The following is a 26,067-nucleotide window of genomic DNA, read 5'->3' on the forward strand; positions in this document are numbered from 1 at the left end:
CAACTCAACCTTTTAGTAAGACACATATCTTTGTAAAACTTCAAAATGTCCTCAAACGTAGGGCATAATATTTAAATTTTCATTCATTCACTTAACTCGACTGATAATAAATGCAAGTTCCAGGTAAAGTAATTCAGTCCTTATCTTCCTGTTTTAATTTCATGATACATAACAATGCAAAGTGGTTCAAATGCCTAGACAGAATATTAATGTTAATCTAGAAAGTTAGATGACCTAGTGATTTAGTAATCATATTTATATATGCTAAGCTATTGTTGGTTTCTATAGAATTTTACTGTATACAGTTACAGAGACATGTTCAGACAAAATTAATAACATGAAACTCACTGTCTAGTGGCATATGAATTTCTTTAAGTTTTTATAGGTTTTATTTTTTTGATAAATTTTAGACTTACAACAAAATTGAAAGGAAGGTATAGAGATTTCCCATATTTCTAAACATACATAGCCTTCCCCACCATCAGCATCACTCACCAGAATGGTACATTTTTTACCAAGGTGAACTTACATTGACACATCATAATCCCCCCAAGTCCATAGTTAACCTTAGCATTCACTTCCGGCGTTGTACATTCTGTGGGTTTGGACAAAAGTGTAATGCCATATACACAACATAATAGCCTACAGAGTATTTCATTGCCCTAAAAATTCTCTGTGCTCTTCCTGTGCATCTCTCCCCAAACCCAACCCCTGGGAACCACTATCTTTCTACTGTCTGCATCAGTTTCCCTTTTCCAGAATGTTATATAGTCAGAACCATACAGTATGTACCCTTTTCACATTAGCTTTTATCACCTAGTAGTAGGCATTTAGGATTCCTCCATGTTTTTCATAGCTTAATAGCTCGAGGTTTTTTAGCACTGCATAATATCCCAGTTTTTGGAGATACCACAATTTATTCATTCATGCACTGCAGCACATCTTGGTTACTTCTAAGTTTTTGCAATTATGAATAAAGCTGCTATAAACATCCATGTGCATGTGTATACCTGTTTTCAACTCCTTTGAGTAAATACCGAGGAGTGCGATTGTTATGCTATATGGCAACAGCATAGTTTAATTTTAATTTTTTTATAGTTTTTATTTATTTTTGAAACAGAGAGAGACAGAGCATGAGTGGAGGAGGGGCAGAGAGAGAGGGAGACACAGAATCCGAAACAGGCTCCAGGCTCTGAGCTGCCTGCACAGAACCCGAGGCAGGACTTGAACCCACAAACCATGAGACCATGACCTGATCTGAAGTCGGACGCTTAACCGACTGAGCCACCCAGGTGCCCCAGTTTAATTTTGTAAGAAACTGCCAACTTGTCTTCCAAAATAGATATACCATTTTGCATTCCCACCAGCAATGAATGAGAGTTCCTATCACTTTTTATCCTCACCAGCATTTGGTGTTGTCAGTCTCCTAATTTTTGGCCTTTCTAATAGGTATATAGTGATATCTTGTTGTTTTACTTTGTTTTAATTTGCATTTCTCTGATGACCTATGACGTTTATTTGCCATCTGTATGTATATCTTCTTTGGTGAGATATCTGTTAAGGCCTTTGGTTCATTTTTTAAACTCTCACTTGTTTTCTTATTGTTGAGTTTTAAGAGTTCTTTGTGTATTTTAGATAATAATCCATTATCAGGTGTATCTTTTGCAAATATAATCCCTCAGTCTGTGGCTTATCCTCTAATTTTCTTTATGTACTCTTCTATCAGAGCAGAAGTTTTTAATTTTAATGAAGTCCAACTTAGTAATTGTTTCTTTCATGGACTGTTTTTGTTTTCATCTGAAAAAGCATCACCATACCCAAGGTCATCTGGGGTTTTCCTATGTTATCTTCTAGGAGTTATATAGTTTCACATCTTATATCTTGCCTATGATCCATTTTGAATTGACTTTTGTGAAGGGGCTGAAGTCTGTGTTTAGATCCATCTTTTGCATGTGGATGCCTAGTTTTTCCAGAACCTTTTGTTGAAGAGACTATCTTTTCTCTATTGTATCTTTGTTGCTTTGTCAAAGTTGAATTGACCATATTTATAGAGGAAATTCTTTTTAATTTAAAGAGACTATTTTAAGGGTGTCTTGGTAGCTCAATTGGTTGGGTGTCTGACTTCAGCTCAGGTCATGATCTCATGGTTTGTGAGCTTGAGCCCCACATCAGGATCTGTACTGACAGCTCAGAGCCTGGAGCCTGCCTCAGATTCTGTGTCTCCCTCTCTCTCCACTCCTTCCCTGCTCATGCTCTGTCTCTCTCCTTCAAACATACATAAACATTACAAAAATTTAAGATTATTTTAAACTATATATATGTATGTATATATGTATATATATATGTATGTATATATGTATGTGTGTATATATATATATCTTATTGTGAAGCAATTTTTCAGTCAACTTCCATGGCTGGCCATTTGGAAAAAATAGCTGTCTACATTTAAAACCAGAAAAATCCCTCTCAAAGGGTATGTAAAAGTAAAACTAAAGGTGACTGCATTGGGCAAGCTTATTTAAACTTCATGTTAGGTTATACACTCATAGAGTTACTTCCAGAAGAATATGCATATTAGACACACTATGATTTCCATTATAGTAGTCCTGATTTTTTTTAATTTTTTAAGTTTATTTATTTATTTTGAGAGAAACAGAGACAGCATGAGTAGGGGAGGGGCAGAGAGAGAGGGAGAAAGAAAATCCCAAGCAGCACTGTCAGCGCAGGGCCTGACGTGGGGCTCAAACTCATGAAACCGAGAGATATAGACCTGACCCAAAGTTGGACACTCAACTGACTGAGCCCCCCAGGTGCCCCAATCCTGATTTCTTTCAGGTTATGAATGTGAAAATTGGGAATTATTTTCACAAGAGAAATCTGCTATATTAATCACCTGAAGTTTAAAAACGCAAAGCTATCACCAAGTTTGCAATTCTCAGTGATAAAGTGGGATGAGGCTAGTTTTGTAGTAATGATAGACTATGAGCAATACCCTGAGTGTCTTGATTGGGGCCCCCACAAGATAAAATTTATTTCATTGTTACCAGTTCAAAGCTTTCAGATTTCTGAGCTAAAGAAAATGGCATTTTTCTTCCAAAGAGAGCTCATTGGTTTTATTGATTCTCCTCTATTTTGATTTTATATTTGAGTATATGGGAAGTATATTTCTCTAATATATGACAATGCTGTTTCTTCTACCACAAAGCTTTTTCATTTTATTTTACCTAAAATGAACTGAATATTTTTTTCAACAAGTTCTGTGGTCAACTTACCAAATTTATTCTATTACCATTTTTAGTTGTTTGGAGTACCTAAAATGCATTTTTGTAATGTTCCTTAAATAGATTCTTATTTAAGTAACATCTAAAAGTGTATATCCTGAAAATGTATTCAACAAAGTTAAGTAGAATGGTAAAGGTCTTCTGATAACTGATTTGAATGGAAACTGGTAAACTGAGATGGGGTGAAAATGGTGGCTTTTAATGAATATAATTATTCACTGAGGCTTTTCTGATTATGATATACTGCTTTCCTACTGAATGGTTTTGATAAGTAATTAAACAGCACAATTTAAATATAAAATTGTAAAATGAGAGGAATGTAGAGTACTATGGTGCATTTCAAGATATAAAAAATATTGAATCCACATCTATAAAATACGTATTTTTGTATATTTTTATTATAGTGACTTTTTCTGTGGGAACAGCCTCTTCTGAATTGTCACTTGCCTTCAAATTGAAGTTGGAGGCTAGAAATTGTATTTATACTCCCACCATGTCTTCATTAAACTATGATTCACCTTTTCTGTTTATCCTTCATGTTTTAAATGCTCTCATCAATAAGAATTGACTCCTCTGGGGCGCCTGGGTGGCTTAGTCAGTTAAGCGTCCGACTTTCGCTTGGGTCATTATCTCACGGTTCATGGGTTCGAGCCCCACGTCGGGCTCTGTGCTGACTGCCAGCTCAGAGCCTGGAGCCTATTTCAGAGTCTGTGTCTCCCTCTCTCTCTGACCCTCCCCTGCTCACGCTGTCTCTCTCTCTCTCTCTCCTAGAAATAAATAAAAATATTTAAAAAAAAAAAAGAATTGACTCTTCTAATTCCGTATTTGGAAGTGAGGGATTATTCCAGCTACATAAACACCTACTGCAAATACATTTGCAACAATATAAGCTTTAAGAATCGATCTGTTTAATTTGTAAAAAAACAAAAACAAAAACAAAAAACACTTATTTTCTGCTAGTAATAATATAAACTTAAAGGAACTTTTGTTTCACATGTCAAATAATACTTATTATCTAACAACTGAAGAGTATAATCTTTGTTGGAAACTGCTGGGCCTCTAAGTGGTATTTTATGTTTGTTTCTGGCTTGGATTTCAGAAACCACTTGCTCCTCTGTGTTTAGATAAATGAAATGTCCAGCAGCTGTGGAGATGACAATGCTGGCCTTTTATTATTCAGCTTGATTTTTTCCATTGGTTCTCCTTGACCCTCACTCAGATTGTCCAAGCCTTAGAAAAAAAAAAAAAAGAAAAAGTGACTTTTAGTAATGATCAACATAAATGTAAACCTGGCTACGTCTTTACTAACTCCAGTCTGCCAGCTTGGAACCATGTAAATCCATTCATTATTTAGTGTCTATTTATAAAGTTTTCCTCCAAATGAAAGCATGTTTTTTTAATTTGATTTTATTGAAGCATTCAAAACAGCATAATGATTTATACATTTGACCTTGTGGTATCTTGTGTTTCCTCTACAGAACTTTACCTTTGTTTAGCTTAGGGTTTTGAAACTAAAATTTATTTCAAGATTTTAGAATTATGAGTAGCAAAGCTTCATGCTGCTGTCACATACGTGCTTTTGTTCTTCTTATAGGAATAGAAAAACAGAGTTAAGGTAACGAATGCAGCAATCACAGGCTCATGGTTTATTAAAACCAAATTCTCTTCTTAACTACTCATCTGTGTGCTTTGAGCCGCATCCATATCCAATTTACTCTTCCCCACTCTTAGCAAACCCATTAAGAAATACCCTTCTGAGCTACCACCTGTATTTCCTTACATCATTGAAGCTAGAAGAAGACAATCTAGGACTATGCAAGTCCTTGTTGTAATATCAACATTATAAAATCAAGTATAATCGATTTTGGAATTAACACTGTAGAATCACTTGAGAGAGCCTTTCCTCAACTCTGCTGACATCCAGTTCTTAGGGTGCTCTATATATCATAGACCAGGGTATCCAAGTATCCCAGGAGAAATTTCGTGTACAGCCTACATGAAGATACCCAGGAGCCCTGCTTAATTTCCATTAGCTCAATTGGTCCAATGCTGATCACCATCACATCTTTTGTAATTCCTCACACTTTAAAATATACATTTTGTTTCATTGTATGCAAAAATCCCTACTATTTCAAGGTCTTTATTTTTACTCTCTATATTCCAACTTGAATAGAACTGATCTTTATCCAGTCTTATAACTGAATACAAATTTTGACATAAACATAGCTTAAATATGAAAAACAGGGCATATTTATTTTCATAAATATGAAAATATGAATAAAATGTCATTCGGTAATAAAATAATGATCTTAAGGAAGATAATAGAGATGGCAGTTGTTTAATGCTTTCTGTGTGGCAAGTTCTATGCTGAGTACTTAATAAATATTTTCTTACTTAAAATTCGCAATAATCCTGGGACATGAGGTATATTTATGCTGTTTTTTACACACAGAGAAGCCAAAAGTGAGGAATATACTAAAGCTCACATAGGTAATACATAGAAGTGTCAGATTTGAATCCCGATTTGTCTGACATTACTTCTGGACCCAAACTCTTAACCTGTATAAACTACATGTATTTATAGATGGGATGTTGAATGGCAATATCAATCACCATCATTACTATCATCTAAAAATATTTCCAATATTCCACAATTGAGATATAATAAACAAATGTCAACTCCACTCTTTGTATCAAAATTCATATGTTCTTTTCAAAATTCCTCTGTTTCTTTGCTCATTGCCCTCTGCATATGGCCCGCTCAACCTAGATTTTGCTTGCACCATTCTCCTTACCAAGAATATCCACATTCTTTCTTATTCCACCAATTCATCTATTGTTTATTTATCCATTAGCTCCTAAGACTAGATTCAAGATTTAACTCTCAAATTCTACTTATTTTTCAAATTCCAGCTCTAATTATTCCAACCTAAAATTATTTCATTCTTTTCATCTTCTGTCACGCTGTTTAGTCGAACTTCAGGGACTATAATTGTTTTATGCATTTCACTTTCATTTTCCTAGCTCAATATTTGGCATCCTGGTGACGTATTATGTGTAACAAATTTTGTATACCCCCTGGAAAATTTTCCTAGTGTTGCAGTATTATGCACATAGCAGACATTCAGTAAATATCTATTGGCTGATTGACCAGGGTTGGTGATAATTGTCATGCTTAAAAATGTAAGGTGTCATTTATAGATACATACTAAAAATTTCCTTGAGTTTTGCATGTTTTGATAAAATTGTCTGTACGAAAAACTCATTCTTCTTCAAGATACTTTAGTTGAGTTTTAAATACCATCCTGAAATCAAGAAATATTCATTAAGAATGATTCTCTTAGCTTTGACCATTGACTTTTGTGATTACATCCTCCTTCAGACTGTCTGACATTTTTCTCTCTGTGCTTTTCTCTCTTTTACTAAACCCTTTCTTTCTGGATGTCTCTGTTGCATTTAACTTCATTTCTAATTGATGGGCACAACTACATGGTTTTTGTTTTCAGTGTGTTGTTCAAGATCCCCTAATTCCCAATCAACCCATATAATTTCATGGCCAGTTTTTAATTTCTTTTTTCATTTCTAAGAAAAAATATATAGTAAGATTTGATTAAATTTAATTTATAGTTTGTTGTTCGATTTTTGTACCTAAGCATTTCTTTTGGTATCCTTACAACTAAACTTGGATTTTGTACTTACTCTTCAATTAAATTCTGTTAGCCTATTTCATAGTTAAGAGTCTTGCCGACCAAATTAAACTTTTATTTGACCACCATACTTGTGCCTTCTGTTTTCCCAAATTGGCAAACTTCTTAACTTCATAAAGAAATGGTAAGAATCACCATTTAATGACCATGCACCCCTTACAGACATATTTTCATACGTTACATGAAATAATGCAAAGTTTACCTAAGATGTTGATAAATATCTTGACCTCAGACTCTGACCTCATATTGCCTAGAAAAGATGTTTTTTATCAGTGCCCTCATCTCTACATGACAAGAGTGTTCTAAAGGGTACCACATAGCATTGAGCTGAGCAGAAATTTACATTGCCATATTTGACCCCTTTTCTCCAGGCTTTGGGATCAAAACCATTAAAAATCTTGTTCATCTCATCTCCTTGATATTTATTAAATCTGCCTTCTTCATTAAATATTTTCTTTAACTAGTCCTCAATATTCTTCACCTTAGCTTTTAAAATAGCACCCTTTCCTCTTATCCACTATCATCAAATTTATTTTTCTCAAATACAGACAGGAATATGCTACTTCCCACTTCTTGGGAAATAATTACATACTCAAGAACTTTCAAAAGTTTATCAAATAAAATCTTCATGCACCAACACATCTTGGAGTTTCAAATATATACTTCCATGCAACCTAATCAAACCAACTAGGAAAGATTCACCAAGTCTTCCTGCTGTTTCAGTCATGTTTGCCAGTCAGCCGAGAATTTGCTTCCTCCCTTTATTTGCAGATTAAAACCATACTTCTTTAAAACTCAGACTTCAATACCACCTACCCTGAAATGTTCACTGTTCCAGCCACTTAATCGAAATGATTTTATGTTTCTCTCTATCTTGTAGCATTTTTCAAGCGTATGTATATTTTAAAAGCTTGTTTTATTTTGCCTTATCTATTTTGCTTCTCTTCCCCACAGTTGTAAAACACTTGAGGTTTCAGATCATGGAATTTTTGTATTTGTACATCCCACTCTTACAAGTACCATGTTTTGTACATGTGCGTTTTGGATGTTATTACCTACTATCTTCGTAGCCCTTGCCTGCGATAAAACACGTTTGCTGACATCTCTAATTCATTTTTTGAAAAAATTAAGCACAGTTTCCCTATGCACATCGTTGTTCTTGAAATTCTATACATGTTGCCTTCCATGCTTCGCTTCCCTTTTACTCTCTAAGATTCTTCAATCTAGTATGAATTCACCCAGTTCCATTATAATTCCCCCTCACCAGGGTCCCCAGTGACTTTGCAAAATATTATGAACTGCTTTCAGAGCCGTTCTTTTTCACTCTTGGTGAGTTGTGTAATATTGGGATTTACTTGAAATCCTCTTAGTCCATTCAGGTTGCCAGAACAAAAACTGTATAAGCTGGTGCTTATAAATAACACTCATTTCTCTTCTGGAAATGGGAATTGCCAGAAAATGGTCCAAGCAGATTCAATATCTGATGAGGGCATTCTTCCTGGTTCATAGATAGCCACCTTTTCACTGTATCCTCATAGAGTAGAATGGATAAAGGATCTCTGTAGGTTACTTTTATAATGCACTGATCCCATTCATGAGGGCCCTTCCTAATGCCCCACATCTAGTGCTATCACTTTGAGAGAATTTCAACATACGAATTTTCTTTGAGAGACTTTCAACATATGAATTTTGGGATAGACACAACCATTCTTTCTCCTGATTTTTCTGGTATCTCTCCCTCTAGATTTTCCCCCTTTTGCTTTTATGACTGTTTATTCTAATATCCTTTCCTGAATCCTAGACTATAGACCTTAGGATACTTTGAAGCAAATGATATATCCAAGAATCATCATGATATAGGTATAAATTAAAGACAGTGGAGTGAATAAGATCACATAGAGAAAATGCATTCTGTGAGGAGAGAAGAGAGACAAGCACAGAACCCAGGAGAAGCCAACGGGTAAAGAGGGTGGGGCAGTGCAGACGATAGACTACATAGAAAAACAACTTTTAGTTGGAAAAATATGTAAATCCTTACATTTTCATTGTGACACGTTGTTTTAATATTATGTCAGTGTGTGAACAAGAGAATAAACCAATTATCCACAAGCTCCTTTCAGACTTTGGATACTATAATTTTAAATGAAGATTAACTATTTTTTACATTTACAACTGCAATCCTAACAAAGGAATGAGTTTTAATTTTATTACTTCCATTTTAGTGACAGAGATGGCTGACGTCAAACCAAGTATATGGTCCAGTAATGGTGCAGGTGCCTGATTGATGAAGCCACAGCTGTGATGGGTTTGAAACAAACACTGCCAAAATAGAGCGAGGATGTGGCTACACAGTCAGGAGCCAAGCCTTAAGTTTGTAGCAGTTGTCAGAGCTGCATCATGGGCAGAGATTAAGATAAAAACTTGTCTAAAAACTGGAGCATATATCCTTAGGCTCTGCTAACAAAATTTTAGTCCGTACTAAGGAAGATGTCCACTTTTTCCCCCTCACAGCTCTGCATCTATTTTATTCTCCTTTTTTCTTCTTCCAATCATGGGTGGACTTCCTATTTAATTGTTACACTCAAGATTCCAATTCCTATTACATAAAGAGAACTTTCTGGGGCACCTGAGTGGCTCAGTAGGCTCAGAATCTGACTCTTGATTTCACCTCATGTCATGATCTCGTGGTTCATAGGCTTGAGCCCCATATTGGCCTCCACACTGACGGAGCAAAGCCTACTTAGGATTCTTTCCCTCCCTCTCTCCTTGTCCCTTCGTACATGTAGGCACATGTGATCTCTCTCTCCCTCTCCCTCTCTCTCTCAAAATAAGTAAATAAATAAATAATCTTTAAACAAAAGAGAGAGAGAATTTTTATAAGAAATTAGAAGATCTGCTTTTAGATCAAATTCCTAGGTGGCCTAAGGAGAAACAAATCCTTTTAAAAGATGTAATGAAAGCTAAGATAGCATACTCCTACAAATCGTCTTCAAAAAAAATTTTTGAGACTCTGCTATTATTCATGTCTTTAGTAAAACATTGTTCATTATTCTTAACATTTAGTAACTATACTCTTTATTATTTCCATTGGAATATTATCTAGGATTCTGCAGCTTAGTACATTGATTTTGAGTAAAATATAAAATATACTCTGGTTTCTCTTCAGATCGTATAAATCTTTCGCCTTGAGTAAAATATAAAATACAACAGGCCAATTTGTTACTCTTCAAACATATATGGCTTCTTACTCTCATTCCACAGACTGCCATGTGCTTTACAGCTGGCAAAATCGTTTAAAGTCAACACTGTGGAAAGTTGGGCAAGAGTTAAGCTAATTATAATATCTTCAGAATCTCATAACAAGATTTGGAAACCAACTGCCATGTGAAGATTGTTTTTATTCACTCCCTCAAAATCAGAATATTATGATCAATTTGTACAGTGCTAGATGCCAAGCCATGTGGAGCTTTATAAACCTTAGTCAACAAGTTCTCTTCTTAGTTTATCTTTGATAATGAATGATTTTAATTTCATTAAACATTGTGTGCTGCAAGGACTATCTGTGGGTTGGAATATTACAGAGAGCATATTCAGCTAATAGATTGTATTATTTAAGCTAGATTTTTCATTTAAGGAAGTGGGACGGCAAGCATCAAGATAATTTTTTAATCGAATCTCCTCACACAGGAAACAAATTAATAAAATTTGCTGCTGGTTATCTGAGTCTTCCTTAATTCTCCATTTTACTTCTAAGGACAGAATTTGTGTAGCAAAATAAGTAAAATGTTGTATTCTGATCCTTTTATTATTTTATCTTCTCTTTCTGTAAAAATATGAGAGTTGAGAGAATGGGAATTATGTCTCCTATTTTTAACTTATTTTCCTTAATTGCTAACAGAGTAGTTAGCACATAGTAGGCCCGCATGAATATTTAACAGATTAATGAATAATGTCAGATTCTAGCTTTAGAAAAAAGGAACTTATTAAAGAATTACTGCTTTTTCCATGCTTATCTCTATTATCTTGTAAATTATCAAAGTATCTTTAATAACAAAATCATACTGCCACACTTCAGTCATATACAAAGTTCATATTCCAGTTCTTTGTCTGTCAGCAAAACTTCTAGAGGCACACAATTGAGAAGAAATAAGTTAAATAACTATTGGTTCATTAATGATGATCCCCCTATCAAATCGATGTGATCACTCTACTTTATTAAATGCAGGAAAATCTACCATGCGTAGGTTACATTTATTGAGCAATTACTATGTGGTAAATGTACTCTGTGTTTTGCTTACATTATTTTCATTTAACCCTCTGAGCAAACTGATGCCATAGGTAATGCTATTCACATTTGGCAGCATAGAATGTTGAAATTTAGAATTGCCTGATATAACACAGCTAATAAATCATAGAACTGTGATTTGTTCTTAGATTGACTTTACAAGCCATGCTCTGCCCACTGCACCACACTGCCAAGTACTAAAGTGGTTATACATCAGAGGGCTGGCCCACTTGTCTTTGAAACCGTCATCGATTTCATTCAGCAATTATTAATATGTCACTAATCTAACATATTTTGCAAATAAATATGATTATAAGCATAAGGAACTCGGGTAAGAAGCAACTTTTTTTTAATTTAAATATTTCTAAAGATCCTCTCATTCCTGAGAAAACAATCTCTGCAGAGCCTGATATACAAAATGTAGTTTTACAGGATAGTTAGAAAATTGCTCAAAGCCTGCAAGCTTAGCTACTTTTTAAGTTTGGAAAATTTCTTCCTTCAATACATTTTTGGGCTTGCTTGCTTATTAATACAAACGTCCTATAGCTTCTGACATAAAAATGATTCCATAAGATTTTAACCTCAGTATATACACATATATCTACATACTTGCCCACAGTCTCTATTAATTCTCATAAATTTTGATCCCATAATGTCCAGACTTGTGAATAGTATATGGAAAATTTTTACATAATTTCTGAAATCTTTGAAAACAATCCCTGTTATTCAACTAGTAAAAACTTCCTTGATATGATTTTAAAGTATTATGGATTTTTAAAATGTGTTCTTATCTATCTTAAGGAATAAAGAGGTCAAGCTAATTGGAAACATAGAATGGCTGTACTAAACAATTCATTTAATACCAAAGCATAGAAATATCAATCAACATGTCAAAGTTACATGACTTTTCATATTAGTATTTTATTGAGTTCACCAAGGGGAAAATATGATTTAAATATAAAATGAGCTTCTGCATCAGGTTCACAATAATAATAATAATAATAATAAAGACACATTTATTTTCAAGATTCCACTGGAAATCAAAGACCAACTGCTTCCCTGGATAACATTAGAGAAGGAAGGAAGGAAGGGAGGGAGGAAGGAAGGAAGGAAGGGAAGGGAAGGGAAGGGAAGGAAAGAAGGAGGGAAGGAAGGAAGGGGGGAAGGAAAGAAGGAGGGAAGGAAGGAAGGAGGGAAGGAAAGAAGGAGGGAAGGAAGAATAAATTCCATTGGGCTCCTATTGGCCAAAGTGAGTGATCAATCAAATTGATGAAGTCAATATGCAGCTCAAATACCCTTGCATACCAAGGCTATTATAAATTTAATAATGCTTCAATATGGGTGCTTTAAATTTTTAAAGGGACATTCCAAGGGCACCTGGGTGGCTCAGTTGGTTGAGCATTAGACTTCAGCTCAGGTCATGATCTCACACTTGGCGAGTTTGAGTCCCATATCAAGCTCATTGCTGTCAGCACAGAGCCCGCTTGGGATCCTGTCCTCTCTCTCTGCCCCTCCTCACCTCTCAAAGATAAATAAAACATTTTAAACAGATAAACAAACAAACAAATAAAGGGACATTCAAAATGTAGAGAAAATGGACTAATCTAAGTTTTCATAAGATCAAAAGTATAAATCATTTGAATAATCACTTGAGGTTCATGGTAACAAAATGTGACCTATGTTAATGCATCCAACTTCCATCTTTTTCTCTACAAGCTTTTACACAAATAGAACTGTCACTGGTTGCTTACTCATATCTAGGAGCTCGAATATGTTCCACTGCTATAAGACCCCATGTCTCCTTCAGAGATTATAAACAAAGGCTAGCAATTCAGAAATAACAGGTTTCTGTTTTTTTCCCAGTAATCCTGTCTTCTACATGTAATGGAACTAACTTCAGAAAAACAAACATAAATCCCCTTAATTCCGTTTCTTTTTTTCTTTCTAAAAAAGGAAAATAAGCCATTTTGTAATTTCACTGTTTTTCTCTGTATTATAATACTTGATGTAATTAAGAATTCTTTTGAACTGGTAGAAGATACAGAAATATTTTCTAAGCTTATTTATTTATTTTGAGATAGAGAGAGAAAGAGAGAGCCTGAGCAGGGGAGGAGCATAGAGAGAGGGAAAGAGAAAATCCCAAGCAGGCTCCATGCTATCAGGTCTCAACACAGGGCTCAAACCCATTAACTGTGAGATCATGTCTTGAACAGAAATCAAGTGTCAGGCTCTCAATTGACTGAGCCAAAAAAAATCACCCAAGAAATGTTAAAAGAAAGGAAAGCTCATGATTTTTAAGATAAAGAGTTGTGTTCAATTTTATTCAAAACTTATTTATTGCACCTAAATTTCATGATTGTTGCTTTGAATCTTAATTGCAGTAAGCTTTAATTTTAATCAATTCATTGTTTATTGTAAATGTCCAATTGCTTCAGTATACTTTTAATACTTTCTGTCATTCAACAATTGTATTGTAGGGGCACCTGGGTGGCTCACTCGGTTAAGCATCCGATTTTGGTCCAGGTCATGATCTCATGGTTCGTGGGTTCAAGTCCTGCATCGGGCTCTGTGATGACAGCCAGCTCAGAGCCTGGAGCCTGTTTCAGATTCTGTATCTCCCTCTCTCTCTGCACCTCCCCAGCTCATGCTCTGTCTCTCTCTCAAAAATAAACATTAAAAGAAATTTTTGACAGGCAAGATGGCAGAGAAGTAAAGAGCTCCATACATTTCACTCACCCCCATCTCTCAAACGGAAAAGGTCTGAAGCCATAGAAACCCTTTCAGAATGGCAGGAGATTGGGAGGAAAAGGAAACAAAGTCCACGGAGAAAACAACCTTATAAGGCTACAACAAGAAATAAGCCAAAGTACATATAGTGGAGAATCCTAAATACCACTACAAGTTGGGAAATAAAATAACCAAAGTCTCAACAAGACAGACCAAGAAACACCATTCAAAGAACACTTCCTGAATGGACAGGCTCTGGACAGTCAAAGAGCCTTCTTTAATACAGCAGTACTCACAGGTGCAGAGTGCATAACAAGCTTTTAAAACTAACAAGAAACAGAAAGTGAGCCAAATTGACCAAACAGAAGAACTCTACTCTAAAGAAATTCCAGGAAGAAATAATAGCTAAAGAACTGCTCAAAACAGATATAAGCAACATAACTGAACAAGAATTTAGAACAGTAGTCATAAAATTAGTCACTGGGCTTAAAAAGGGCATGGAAGACATCAGAGAAACTATTGCTACAAAGACTATGGAGCATAAAAATAGTTGTGATGAATTAAAAAATGCTATAAATGAGATGCATAATAAAATGGAGGCGACCACTGCACGGATTGAAGAGGTAGAGAGGAGAATAGGTGAATTAGAAAACACAATTATAGAAAAAGAGGAAGCCAAGAAAAAGAGAGATAAACTGATCCAAGAACACGAAAGGAGAGTTCAAGAGCTGAGTGATACAATCAAATGGAACATTATCTGTATCATAGGAATTCCAGAAGAGGAAGAGAGAGGGAAAGGCACTGAAGGAGTCCTTGAACAAATTATAGCTGAGAACTTCCCCTATCTAGGGAAGGAAACAAACATTGAAATCCAAGAGGCACAGAGAACTCCCCTCAGACGTGACTTGAATCGATCTTCTGCACAACATATTATAGTGAAACTGACAAAATATAAGGATAAAGAGAAAATTCTGAAAACAACTAGGGATAAAAGGGCCCTAACATACAAAGGGAAACCTATAACGGTTGACAGACCGGTGACAGACGGGTGACAGACCCGTCTACTGAAACTTGGCAGGCCAGAAAGGAATGACAAGAAGTCTTCAATGTGATGAACATAAAAAAAAAATGCATCCAGGAATCCTCTATCCAGCAAGCCTGTCATTCAGAATAGAAGGAGAGATAAAGGTCTTCCTAAATAAGCAAAAATTGCAAGAATTCATAACCACTAAACCAGCCCTACAAGAAATCCTGAGGGGGACTCTATGAGGGAAATGTTGCAAGGAACACAAGGTACAAGAGACAACACTACAAGCATGAATCCTACAGAGAACACAATGACTCTAAACCCATATTTTTCAATAATAACAATGAATGTAAATGGACTAAATACTCCAATCAAAAGACATAGAGTAACAGAATGGATAAAAAAACAAATCCATCTTCTTGCTGTCTACAAGAAACTCATTTTAGACTGGAGGACACCTTCAGATTGAAAGTAAGGGGATGGAGAAATATATATCATGCTACTGGAAGTCAAAAGAAAGCTGGAGTAGCTATACTTATATCAGACAAACTGGACTTTAAAGTAAAGGCAGTAAAAAGGGATGAAGAAGGACATTATATAATTACAAGGTATATCCATCAGGAAGAGCTAACAATTATAAATGTGTACGCACTGAATACGGGAGCACCTAAATACATAAAACAATTAATCACAAACAGAAACAATCTTATGGATAAGAATGTGCTAATAGCAGGGGACTTTAATAATCCACTTACAGCAATGGATAGATCAACTAGACAGAAAGTCACTAAAGAAACAATGGACTTGAATGACACATTGGACCAGATGGATTTGACAGATACATTTAGAATTCTACATCCTGAGAACATGGAATTCATTTTCTACTCAAGTGCGCATGGCACATTCTCCAAGATAATTCACATAGCAGGACATAAAGCAGCCCTCAATAAATATAAAAGAATTGAGATCATACCATGCACACTTTCAGATCACAATGCTAGGAACCTTGAAATCAACCACAGGAAGAAGTCTGGAAAACCTCCAAAAACATGCAGGTTAAAGAACACTCTACTAAACAATGAATGGGCCAATCAGGCAATTAGAGAAGAAATTAAAAAATATATGGAAACAAATGAAAATGAAAACACAACAATACAAACTCTATGGGATGCAGGAAAGGCAGTCCTAAGAAGAAAGTACATTGCACTCCAGGTCTATTTCAAGAAATTAGAAAAAGCACAAGTACAAAATCTCTAACAATGCACCTAAAGGAACTAGAAGGAGAGCAACAAGAGTACCCCAAACCCAGAGAAGAGAAATAATAANTCTTCTCACGCTATTCTGAAAAATAGAAATGGAAGGAAAATTTCCAGACTCATTCTACGAAGCTAGTGTCACTTTGGTTCCCACGCCAGACAGAGACCCAGCAAACAAAGAGAACTACAGGTCAATATCCTTGATGAATACAGATGCAAAAATCCTCAACAAGATACTTGCAATTCGAATGCAATAGCACATAAAAAGAATTATCCACCATGATCAAGTGTCATTCATTCCTGGGTTACAGGTCCCATTNTGATCATTTTCTCGCACCATACACAAAAATAAACTCAAAATGGACAAAGGACCTGAATGTGAGACAGCAAAACATCAAAATTCTAGAAGAGAAAGCAGGCAACAACCTCCTTGACCTCAACCATAGCAATTTCTTACTTGACACATCTCCAAAGGCAAGGGAATCAAGAGCAAAAATGAACTACTGGGACCTCATCATGATAAAGTTTCTGCACAGTAAAGGAAACAATCAATAAAACTAATAGGCAACTGATGGAATAGGAAAAGATATTTGCAAATAACATATNAAAAAAACAAAAAAAAAAACCACATAGACCAATGGAACAGAATAGAGATCTCAGAATTGGACCCACAAATTTATGGCCAACTAATCTTTGACAAAATGGGAAAGAGGATCCAATGGAAATAAGACAGCCTCTTTAACAGATGGTGCTGGGAGAACTAGACAGCAACATGCAGAAGAATGAAACTTGATCATTTTCTCGCACCATACACAAAAATAAACTCAAAATGGACAAAGGACCTGAATGTGAGACAGCAAAACATCAAAATTCTAGAAGAGAAAGCAGGCAACAACCTCCTTGACCTCAACCATAGCAATTTCTTACTTGACACATCTCCAAAGGCAAGGGAATCAAGAGCAAAAATGAACTACTGGGACCTCATCATGATAAAGTTTCTGCACAGTAAAGGAAACAATCAATAAAACTAATAGGCAACTGATGGAATAGGAAAAGATATTTGNAACCACGGGGGAGGAGAAGGGGAAAAATTGCTGGGGAGAAGGAGGGAGGCAAACCATGAGAGACTTTTGAATGCTGAGAACAAACTGAGGGCTGATGGGGTGAGGGAGAGGCGAAGGGGGATGATGGGCATGGAGGAGGGCACTTGTGGCGATGAGCACTGGGTGTTACATAGAAACCAACTTGACAATAAACTATTTTTAAAAAATAAAAAAAATAAAAGTAAAAATAAAAGAAAATTTTTTAAATTAAAAAAAGATTAATTAAAAACATTCTTTTTTTCAGATACCAGAAGTTAGTGGAAATAATGATCAAGAAAATGACTATGAAGATGATTTTACTTCATTATTAGCATATTCTCCTAGTAAGTGTTTCTGTACATTATGAATACATGTTATATATAACACTTACATTAAACTACATGTAACTGGTAAAGTAAGGCTGAACAGAGCACGAGAATTCAGTCTTGGAGAGCATGGGAAGACATTTAATTAACTGAATGTGTTCTAATTTATAATACAGTAGAGATGTTACTACATTATCTTGCCAATTGAGATACTTCTATTAAGTTCAGGTTTGAATAATCAAACACCAGTTTTTCCTACCCAAAGAGAATACACAATTCAGACTGATGCAAATATTTTGACTATTTGACAACTCTACTTTTTCAGTATTTTTTAAAACAAAGTCACATTCTTTTTAGACCTTAGTTTTCTCTGCCAGGAAATGAGAAACATGGACTAGGTCTCTCTCTAAAGTCCTTCCTGGCTGTAATAGGATGTGGTTCTATATCCTAAAGTCTGAGGACTAACTCAGCCTCCCTACATGTATATAACTACCCATTATGCCAGATTGCGCTGGTATACAATAACTTGCTTCCCCAGCACATCTGATAGGCATCCCCTGTTCAACATTTCCAAATCCAAAACCCTAATGCAAGACACTTCCAAACCTACACCACCTGCTGACTTTTCCATTCAGTAAGTGAAGATTCTTTCCTTGTTTAATTTCCCTGGAAGTACCCCTTGGCTTTTGTACTTCCTCTCTCACCCCACATCCAGTCTGTCAGAAAATACTGTTGTTTCTACATTCGCAGCATAGCCAGCATTCAGCGGTTCCTCAATCTTTCATTATTTATCCTAATCCATGCTGCCATCAGCTCTTCCTGGAATATTGCAGTAGCACAGTGGTTCTCAACAAAGGACTATTTTCTACTCACAACTGATGATATTCGTCAATGGACAGCAGTTGTTTTATTATCATGATTTAAGAAGGGAGCTTCCCAACTGGCATCTGGTGGGTGGACACTAGCAATTCTGCTAAATACCCCACGATGCATAGGACACATACCCCACACAACACAGAATTATCTGGTCCGAAATCTCAGCAGCACTACTATTGAGAAACCCTGCAATGGCAGCTTCCACACTTGCCACTCCTAAGTCTCTGCGCTTCGTGAAAGAACTAATCACTTTTCTGTTCCAAATTTCCCTCTACTTTCTCTTCATCCTTATAATTCTTATCATCATCTAAACGTTATCCCTAGATAACCTTTCTGGTCCTATCCCAGACCCCTCTCTTTGTTCACAGCCACAGTGACGTCTCACATATCAGGCATGCTCTTGCAAGGTATTGACCTTTTAACACTGAACAGCTGATGCTCAATAACCATTATTGACCACTAGTTTTTCAAATGGTAGCCTGATCTCCAAATCAGATAATATTAAGTATCTTAACTAGTTATTTAAATATCTTAAAATATAATGTTTTAACTAGCATGCTTTGGCAAATCAGGAATCAACTTCAAAAGTTATGGCATAACAAAATAATGCTAATGTAATGACTCAATGCACTGAGTTTTAAAGTCATACATTTTATTTTCATTTTTGATAGTAATAAAACTGATGACAAAGGCCATCACAGATAATGACCGTTTATTTATTATGAAATTTAATCCTCAGAAGAGCTTCCTATAAAAAGAAAACATTATTTCAATTAGTTATAGAGAACAACCTCATTTCTAAAGACGACTGGGACCTGGAATTGTCTTGTTTAGGAAACTGTGTGACTGGACTCAGGCCTCAGGTTCTTTCATAAGATAAGGGGTGAAGCACGGCTCACCTTAGCAGATTTCCATTAGTGTCATCATGACTGTGAAGCTGGCCAAAACTCACTCACCTACCACATCCAACCCTCCAGGGCTGGGTTCCAGGTTTGGGCATTTCTGACAGGGGCCAAGTAGACTCTGTTGCTTAGACCGTGTAAACATAAAACATAAATACTGAATACATCAACGTAAGGGTGGCTACAAGTAATTTCCTATAGCACGAGTGTAATTCTAAGTTGATGATCGATTTGCCCAGACAGAAATAGTGAAGTCCCTTTGCTAGCTTAAGCAGTAATTTCTTTTCAGTCACTGCATCGTCTACTCCATCAATATTTCTAGAGACTACTTTATCTCGAGCTCGGTGTTCAGTGTTAGAGCTAGAAAGATGAATGAGACTGGTGCAAGAATGAAAGGCTGGCCGCTCTGCCCAGGCTACTAATTAAAGAATCTTTGTCTGTCATTTTAATACTGAAGCTGTATCTTTCCTCTTTCTCACGTGAAAAGAAAGAACAATAAAAAATTAACTTCCATGTAGAAATATGGAGTGCTGTCACGGGCACAGTTTTTCTTCATGACTAATTTTCTCCCATAACTGAAAAGTTTCTACAGCATAACTCTTCATTGTTTTTTTTAAAAAAAGGCCTTTTTTTCCCATACTCTGCCAATTGGCTTCTTTAGCTATATTTCAGCTTAGCAACACTTTAAAGCAACAGTCATCTACTCGTCTCTTGCACGGACAATGACAGCAATTCACATATTCCTTCCAATGTAGAGATTCTAAGTTTGTTTTAAAGTTTTGTGAATCCTTTATTTAAAGCAGAATTTTTATAAAGAAAATTTAAACAACAAAATTTTAAGATTTGAAGTTATTGCATTATATTATCTTTTTTCAGCTTTCTACCTGGGTACTTATTGTGTACATTATAAAAACAAATGGTGGAATCATGATTCTTAGGATGGAGGGAATTTGGATTATTTGGTTAAGTTTCAGGATAGGATGTATTTTATAGATGACAGAATGGAGTCTTAGAAAGGTTTACCTACCGTTGGTGATTTGGATGCCTTCTCCACCAAAAAATATTAACACTTTACTCAAGTAATGTTTTCAAGAGTTAAGATATAATCTGGTGATAATTATATATTAAAACACTAAATAAGATCGCAGATTTACTTTTATTGCATTATTTACAAGCAAGTTAAGGTTTATTATTTTTCCTTGTATTTACCTTTTCCATAATTTATTACTTCTTAGGTGAGTTATGCTGTTTTCTAATAAAAATGCCGTCATGCAGTCACATATGATAGGCAGATATATGAATCTGCTCAAACAATGGCTCTAGAGAATCCGAATGTTATTGTATGTATGTGTCATATAGTGAAGTAGCAAGATATAATGAAGCTTTAACCATTCATTTGGTAAATATTCTAAAAGCCCAAGAATGACTATTCACTAAAATTATGCGTTTGTCAGCTTTCCACTCTATCAGATCATAAAAGTTTGATTAGCAGTACTGCCACTTCTGTATGAAATTAGAAAATACGAGATGCCTCCAGACAGTGTGTTTAAGTGAAATCTATCATCTTCATCGTAAACAGGCTTACAGAACCCAGCATTTCATCCTGAAAGTGGACAGACACGCAGACAGTGTGCAGAAGGAGCTGAGGCAGATGAGCTGGCAAAGGAAGATAAAGTGAATGAATCGGGCACCGAGGCTGAGCACAGCCTCGCGGAGGTTGGGGTTGGCGCTTCTGTGAACCAGTATGATGATGACTTGTATGTGTTCATTCCTGGAGACAATCCAGAACATAATTCACGAGAGCCCCTCGTGAGCAACAGACCACCTCTCCCCCCGCCACGACCTGTAGCTGCTGCCTTCCCGCTGGAAAAACTCCACTGCACATTACAGGGTAAGTTTAAGGGTTAAAACAACAACAAAAGTGTGACGGGCTTCATTACCATATAGCGCAGTGGCAAATCTATACAGGGAAGATCAGCCTTTAAAACCAAGAACAACTTTCTTGCCGTTCCTTTAAGGCCTCAGAAATCAGAAAAAAGATCCCTGCCATTAATTCCCTTTCCCTTCCTTCCTTCCTTCCTTCCTCCCTTCCTCCCTTCCTTCCTTCCTCCCTTCCTCCCTCCCTTCTTCCCTCCCTTCCTTCCTCCCTTCCTTCCTTCCTCCCTTCCTTCCTTCCTCCCTTCCTTCCTTCCTCCCTTCCTTCCTTCCTCCCTTCCTCCCTTCCTCCCTTCCTCCCTTCCTTCCTCCCTCCCTTCCTTCCTCCCTTCCTTCTTCCCTTCCTTCCTTCTTCCCTTCCTTCCTCCCTTCCTTCTTCCCTTCCTTCTTTCTTCCCTTCCTTCCTCCCTTCCTTCCTCCCTCCCTTCCTTTCTTCCTTCCTTCCTCCCTTCCTTCCTCCCTCCCTTCCTCCCTCCCTTCCTTTTTCCCTTCCTTCCTCCCTCCCTTCCTTCCTCCCTCCCTTCCTTCCTTCCTCCCTCCCTCCCTTCCTTCCTTCCTTCGTTCCTTCCTTCCTTCCTCCCTTCCTTCCTCCCTCCCTTCCTCCCTTCCTTCTTCCCTTCCTTCCTTCCTCCCTTCCTTCCTTCCTGCCTTTCTCTGTCTTCTTTCTTTCTCTCTATCCCCCCTTTCTCTCCCCTTCCCACCTCCTCTCCTTCCTCTTTCCCTCCCTTCCTTTCTTTTAGAACAGTCTCATTACAAACCTTCAAGTAAGTAAAGAAATAAAACTTGGAAAGAGGCTGTACTCCTTCACATAAAATGAACCTCAAGTATCATGTAGAAAAGTAAATGACAAGTTTCCTTTAAAAAAAAAAAGTCACCCAGCAAAAGGAAAAAGCTAATATTTTACAGATTTGAAAATGACGTTAGGCACGCCACTCTGTTGGTAGCTACAGGGGAAGCAAATGGTAAAGGGTTTCTCACACAGCATAGAGACCAAAGTCTAAGAACACTAAATATATTGCTAAAGTGGAAGAACAGTTAAATGGCCGTGATTGCACTTGTTCCCGGATGCAAGATTTACTGTGTGTAACGGGGGCAGGAGTTGGGGGGAGGGTTGGACGAGGAGGACGGGGATGGTGTGGGTTCCATATTAGACTTTCTGGCTGGAGTGTTCAACAGCCTAACACACTTCCAGCTCCGGGGTCATTCTTACAGTCACTAATTATCACCCACAATTATTGATTACTGTTTAACACATAATTTCCAAATCCAAAATATGTTCTTATATGAAACTTTAATAAGACTAAAGAAATATCTATTATTAAAACTCTATTTGCCATTATACTTTAGCTAGAGGGCTATAAAGTAGAATAAACACTGTTTCAAAAAGTGAATTTTGAAGCCATGAAATTTAGCATTTATATCCTTGAAGGTCCTTGTCTCTAGAGTTTCAAGTTGATGAACATAAACCTTTACTAAGGTCATGTACTTTGAATTTAGAGATGAAAGGTCCTGCTTAATGGAAAGTATGGAAAACCTAATGGGCACTCCTCTCATTCTTTCGCTCATTCAACAAATATTTTTTGATTACCTACTATGCACCAAGCTCTGAGAGACCATTGCCATAGATCAGGAAGGTAGGTGTATCAATACTGGGGGTTGGGACCTATGACCCAGCAGTAGCACTGCTAGCAATTTACCCAAGAGATGCAGGAGTGCTGATGCATAGGGGCACATGTACCCCAATGTTCACAGCAGCACTCTCAACAATAGCCAAAACATGGAAAGAGCCTAAGTGTCCATAACTGACAAATGGATCAAGAAGATCTAGTATATCTATACAATGGAATACTAGATGGCAATGAGAAAGAATGAAATCTGGCCATGTGTAGCCACATGGATGGAACTAGAGGGTGTTATGCTGAGCGAAATAAGCCAGGCAGAAAAGGACAGATACCATATGTTTGCCCATATAGGTGAATTAGGAGGAGCTTAATGGAGGACCTTGAGGGAGAAGAAGGGAGAAAATAGTTGGAGAGAGGGAGGGAGGCAAACCATGAGAGNCAATAAAATTCTCATATATTTTCTCACTTTTTACAGATATGAATAATTTTATATAATTATTAAAATAAATTTTTAAGACAGTTGTCTTCTATCAAGTTAAATCTCTTTTTTAAAATTTTTAAAAATGTTTTGTATTTATTTCTGAGAGAGAGAGACAGCGTAAGCAGGGGAGGGTCAGAGAGAAAGAGAGACACAGAATCTGAAGCAGGCTCTAGGCTCTGAGCTGTCAGCACAGAGCCCGATGCGGGGCTCAAACCCACGAACTGTGAGATCATGACCTGAGCCGAAGTCGGATGCTTAACTGACTGAGCCACCCAGGCGCCTCAGGTTAAATCTCTTAAAGGAGTTAATAATAAATCGTCTTTGCCCTAATGTAAATTTTTATATCTAGTATGTTGGTTAGGAGGTCTGAAACTACTCTACAGAAAGCATTCCCCAGATATCTACAACTAGAAGTGTAATGTTGCCAAGTATATCTTCTGAAAAGTACCAAATATAAGAAGCAAAATAAAACAAAATCCACACGTTTTATTTTAAAACTTTATACTTTTACATTTTATGTGCAGTGTTACTTTTGGCCTCATCATTTCATAGGGCTCATATTGGAAGTAAATGGAAAATAACATGTCAATGTTTTTTCTTAAAATTCTTTGAGTATGGTCTTTGAGCATGATACTGGAAGCTACAACTTTTTTTTTTTTTTGCCAGGGAATTTGTATGGATTCTTTGATTTTAGCTAGTGATACCTTAAGAATTGATTCCTGGGAAGAGTTTCCTCATGCCCTCAAATTACTGAAAGAGGAAGGGCCACCTCCTCTTGTCCTAAGCATCAGATTCCCCAGAATGGATTTATGGACATATACTCTGGAGAAAAATAATAACAATATAAAACACTATAGAACACTTGTTGAAAACACATTGTCCCTCTTTATCTTCGGGACAGACTTTCAAGGCCACAATCACTATAGTTCCTCTTTGACTCAGACCTAAGACCATAAAGTCTGTAATTAGAATGTATCAAATATGTCTATAAACAGGTGTCCTCAGCTTTTAAGATCCTTCTCTTTGTTACACACTCTGCTACTAATTTTTTCTTTTGCAAAAATTAGAATGAGGGGCACGATTTCGTTTCGTCTTTATTTATTCATGCACAACTTGGTTTGAAGATGCTCAGGCCCCACTCCGACATGAAAAGTAGAACCTGATACACTGGAAAACAAAAAAGAAAAATGTCTTATTTCTGGTGTACAAGCACAACTTTAGCAAGAGTTGGGAAGGAAGGTGGGTGGAGAAACAAAGAGAGTTTAACAGCTCAGGAAATGGGTTGATAAAAGTAAGATAGTTGACACATTCCGCTAAAAATGAAACACTGTAAAAATGTTTCCCACACACTTAATCTGGTTTCACCTGTTATGCTGTCAGTGAAACAGAAGTCAGGAAGTCAAAATCTCAGTGCTGTATTATTCATAGGGAGAAAGGCAAAACATGCTGATTTGGAACTTAGTGGTCGGCATTTAGCCATTAATACTTCTTGGCTTAAACTGGTTGAAACAATCACATCTAAGACTCAGTCAGGGAAGGACCTTGGACTTATAAGCCTTATAAGCCTACCCATACAATTGCTGAGGTCCTTAAAATAATATCTTTTTATTTGCTCTTCAACTTGTCATTCCCCTAAGCTTCTACATCTTTCCACTAAAGTCCCCAAAAGTAACCTAGAAATTATTTGGTCAGATTGTCACCAAAGAGGAAGGAGAGTAGTTCTCCCTTCATTCACATGCATGATCTCTCAGAACAGCCCAGAAAAGCAATGATTTTTTAAGTCAATGACTTAAATTCTTTCCATTTTATTTTTTTCATTAATGCTTTAAGCAAAACATTTGTCAATAGTCTGTTTGGGGCCCCTAAGTGGCTCAGTCAGTTGAGCGTCCAACTTCAGCTCAAGTCATGATCTTGTGCTCAGTGAGTTCAAGACCCACATAGGGCTCTGTGCTGACAGCTCAGAGCCTGGAGCCTGCTTCACATTCTGTATCTCCCTTGCTCTCTGCCCCTCCCTAATTTGCTCTCTCTCTTGCTCACTCTCTCTTTCTCTCTCTCTCTAAAAAATAAACATTAAAACATTTTTAAGTCTAATTTTTAATAAAAATTTTCAATGGTGTGACAGAGAGGATTCAATTTTTTTCCATTACTCATTAAACAAAGTATGTGATACCTTTGTCTTCTAAATAACTACTACTAAAATATTTTAATGCCTTCTTTAAAAAATTTAAAGATTTTTCTGAGTATTAAAACCATAAAAGATTAGTCTTTTCATATGAATTAATCTTAAACCTTTGATTATCCATACCATCATGTCACAAACCATACTTTCAGTGCCCTTTATCTAAGAATGAGGCTCATGCTGGCTTATAGAAATCAAGAGTTACATTTCTGAAACCCGTTTGTCAAGCTACAGTGAGACTTACTGTAAGAAAGCAAGTAATGGCACGTTTGGCTATCCCCCCTGTCATTTTCAGAGAAATTGAATGTTACACAAAATACCCAGTACATGCCCTATGAATGGTAAAATGACTTCAAATGGAAAAAAAAAAATCTCTGGATA

At 36.5% G+C, this 26,067-nt stretch overlaps 1 protein-coding gene across 6 annotated transcripts in view; it reads left to right on the forward strand.

Annotated features, from left to right (window-relative positions):
- The window catches only part of BANK1 (B cell scaffold protein with ankyrin repeats 1), a 266,852-nt gene that overhangs the window by 199,215 nt on the left and 41,570 nt on the right, over positions 1–26,067 (forward strand). For all 6 annotated transcript variants that reach the window (XM_077755742.1, XM_077755740.1, XM_077755744.1 and 3 more), the window contains exons 7-8: positions 17,631–17,709; positions 21,049–21,360. In XM_077755742.1, coding sequence (XP_077611868.1) covers positions 17,631–17,709; positions 21,049–21,360 — 391 coding nt within the window. The remainder of the gene's footprint in view (positions 1–17,630; positions 17,710–21,048; positions 21,361–26,067) is intronic.

Source organism: Crocuta crocuta, unplaced genomic scaffold (genome assembly GCF_008692635.1).
Source record: "Crocuta crocuta isolate KB4526 unplaced genomic scaffold, BGI_CrCroc_1.0 scaffold92, whole genome shotgun sequence".
Taxonomy (NCBI): domain Eukaryota; kingdom Metazoa; phylum Chordata; class Mammalia; order Carnivora; family Hyaenidae; genus Crocuta; species Crocuta crocuta.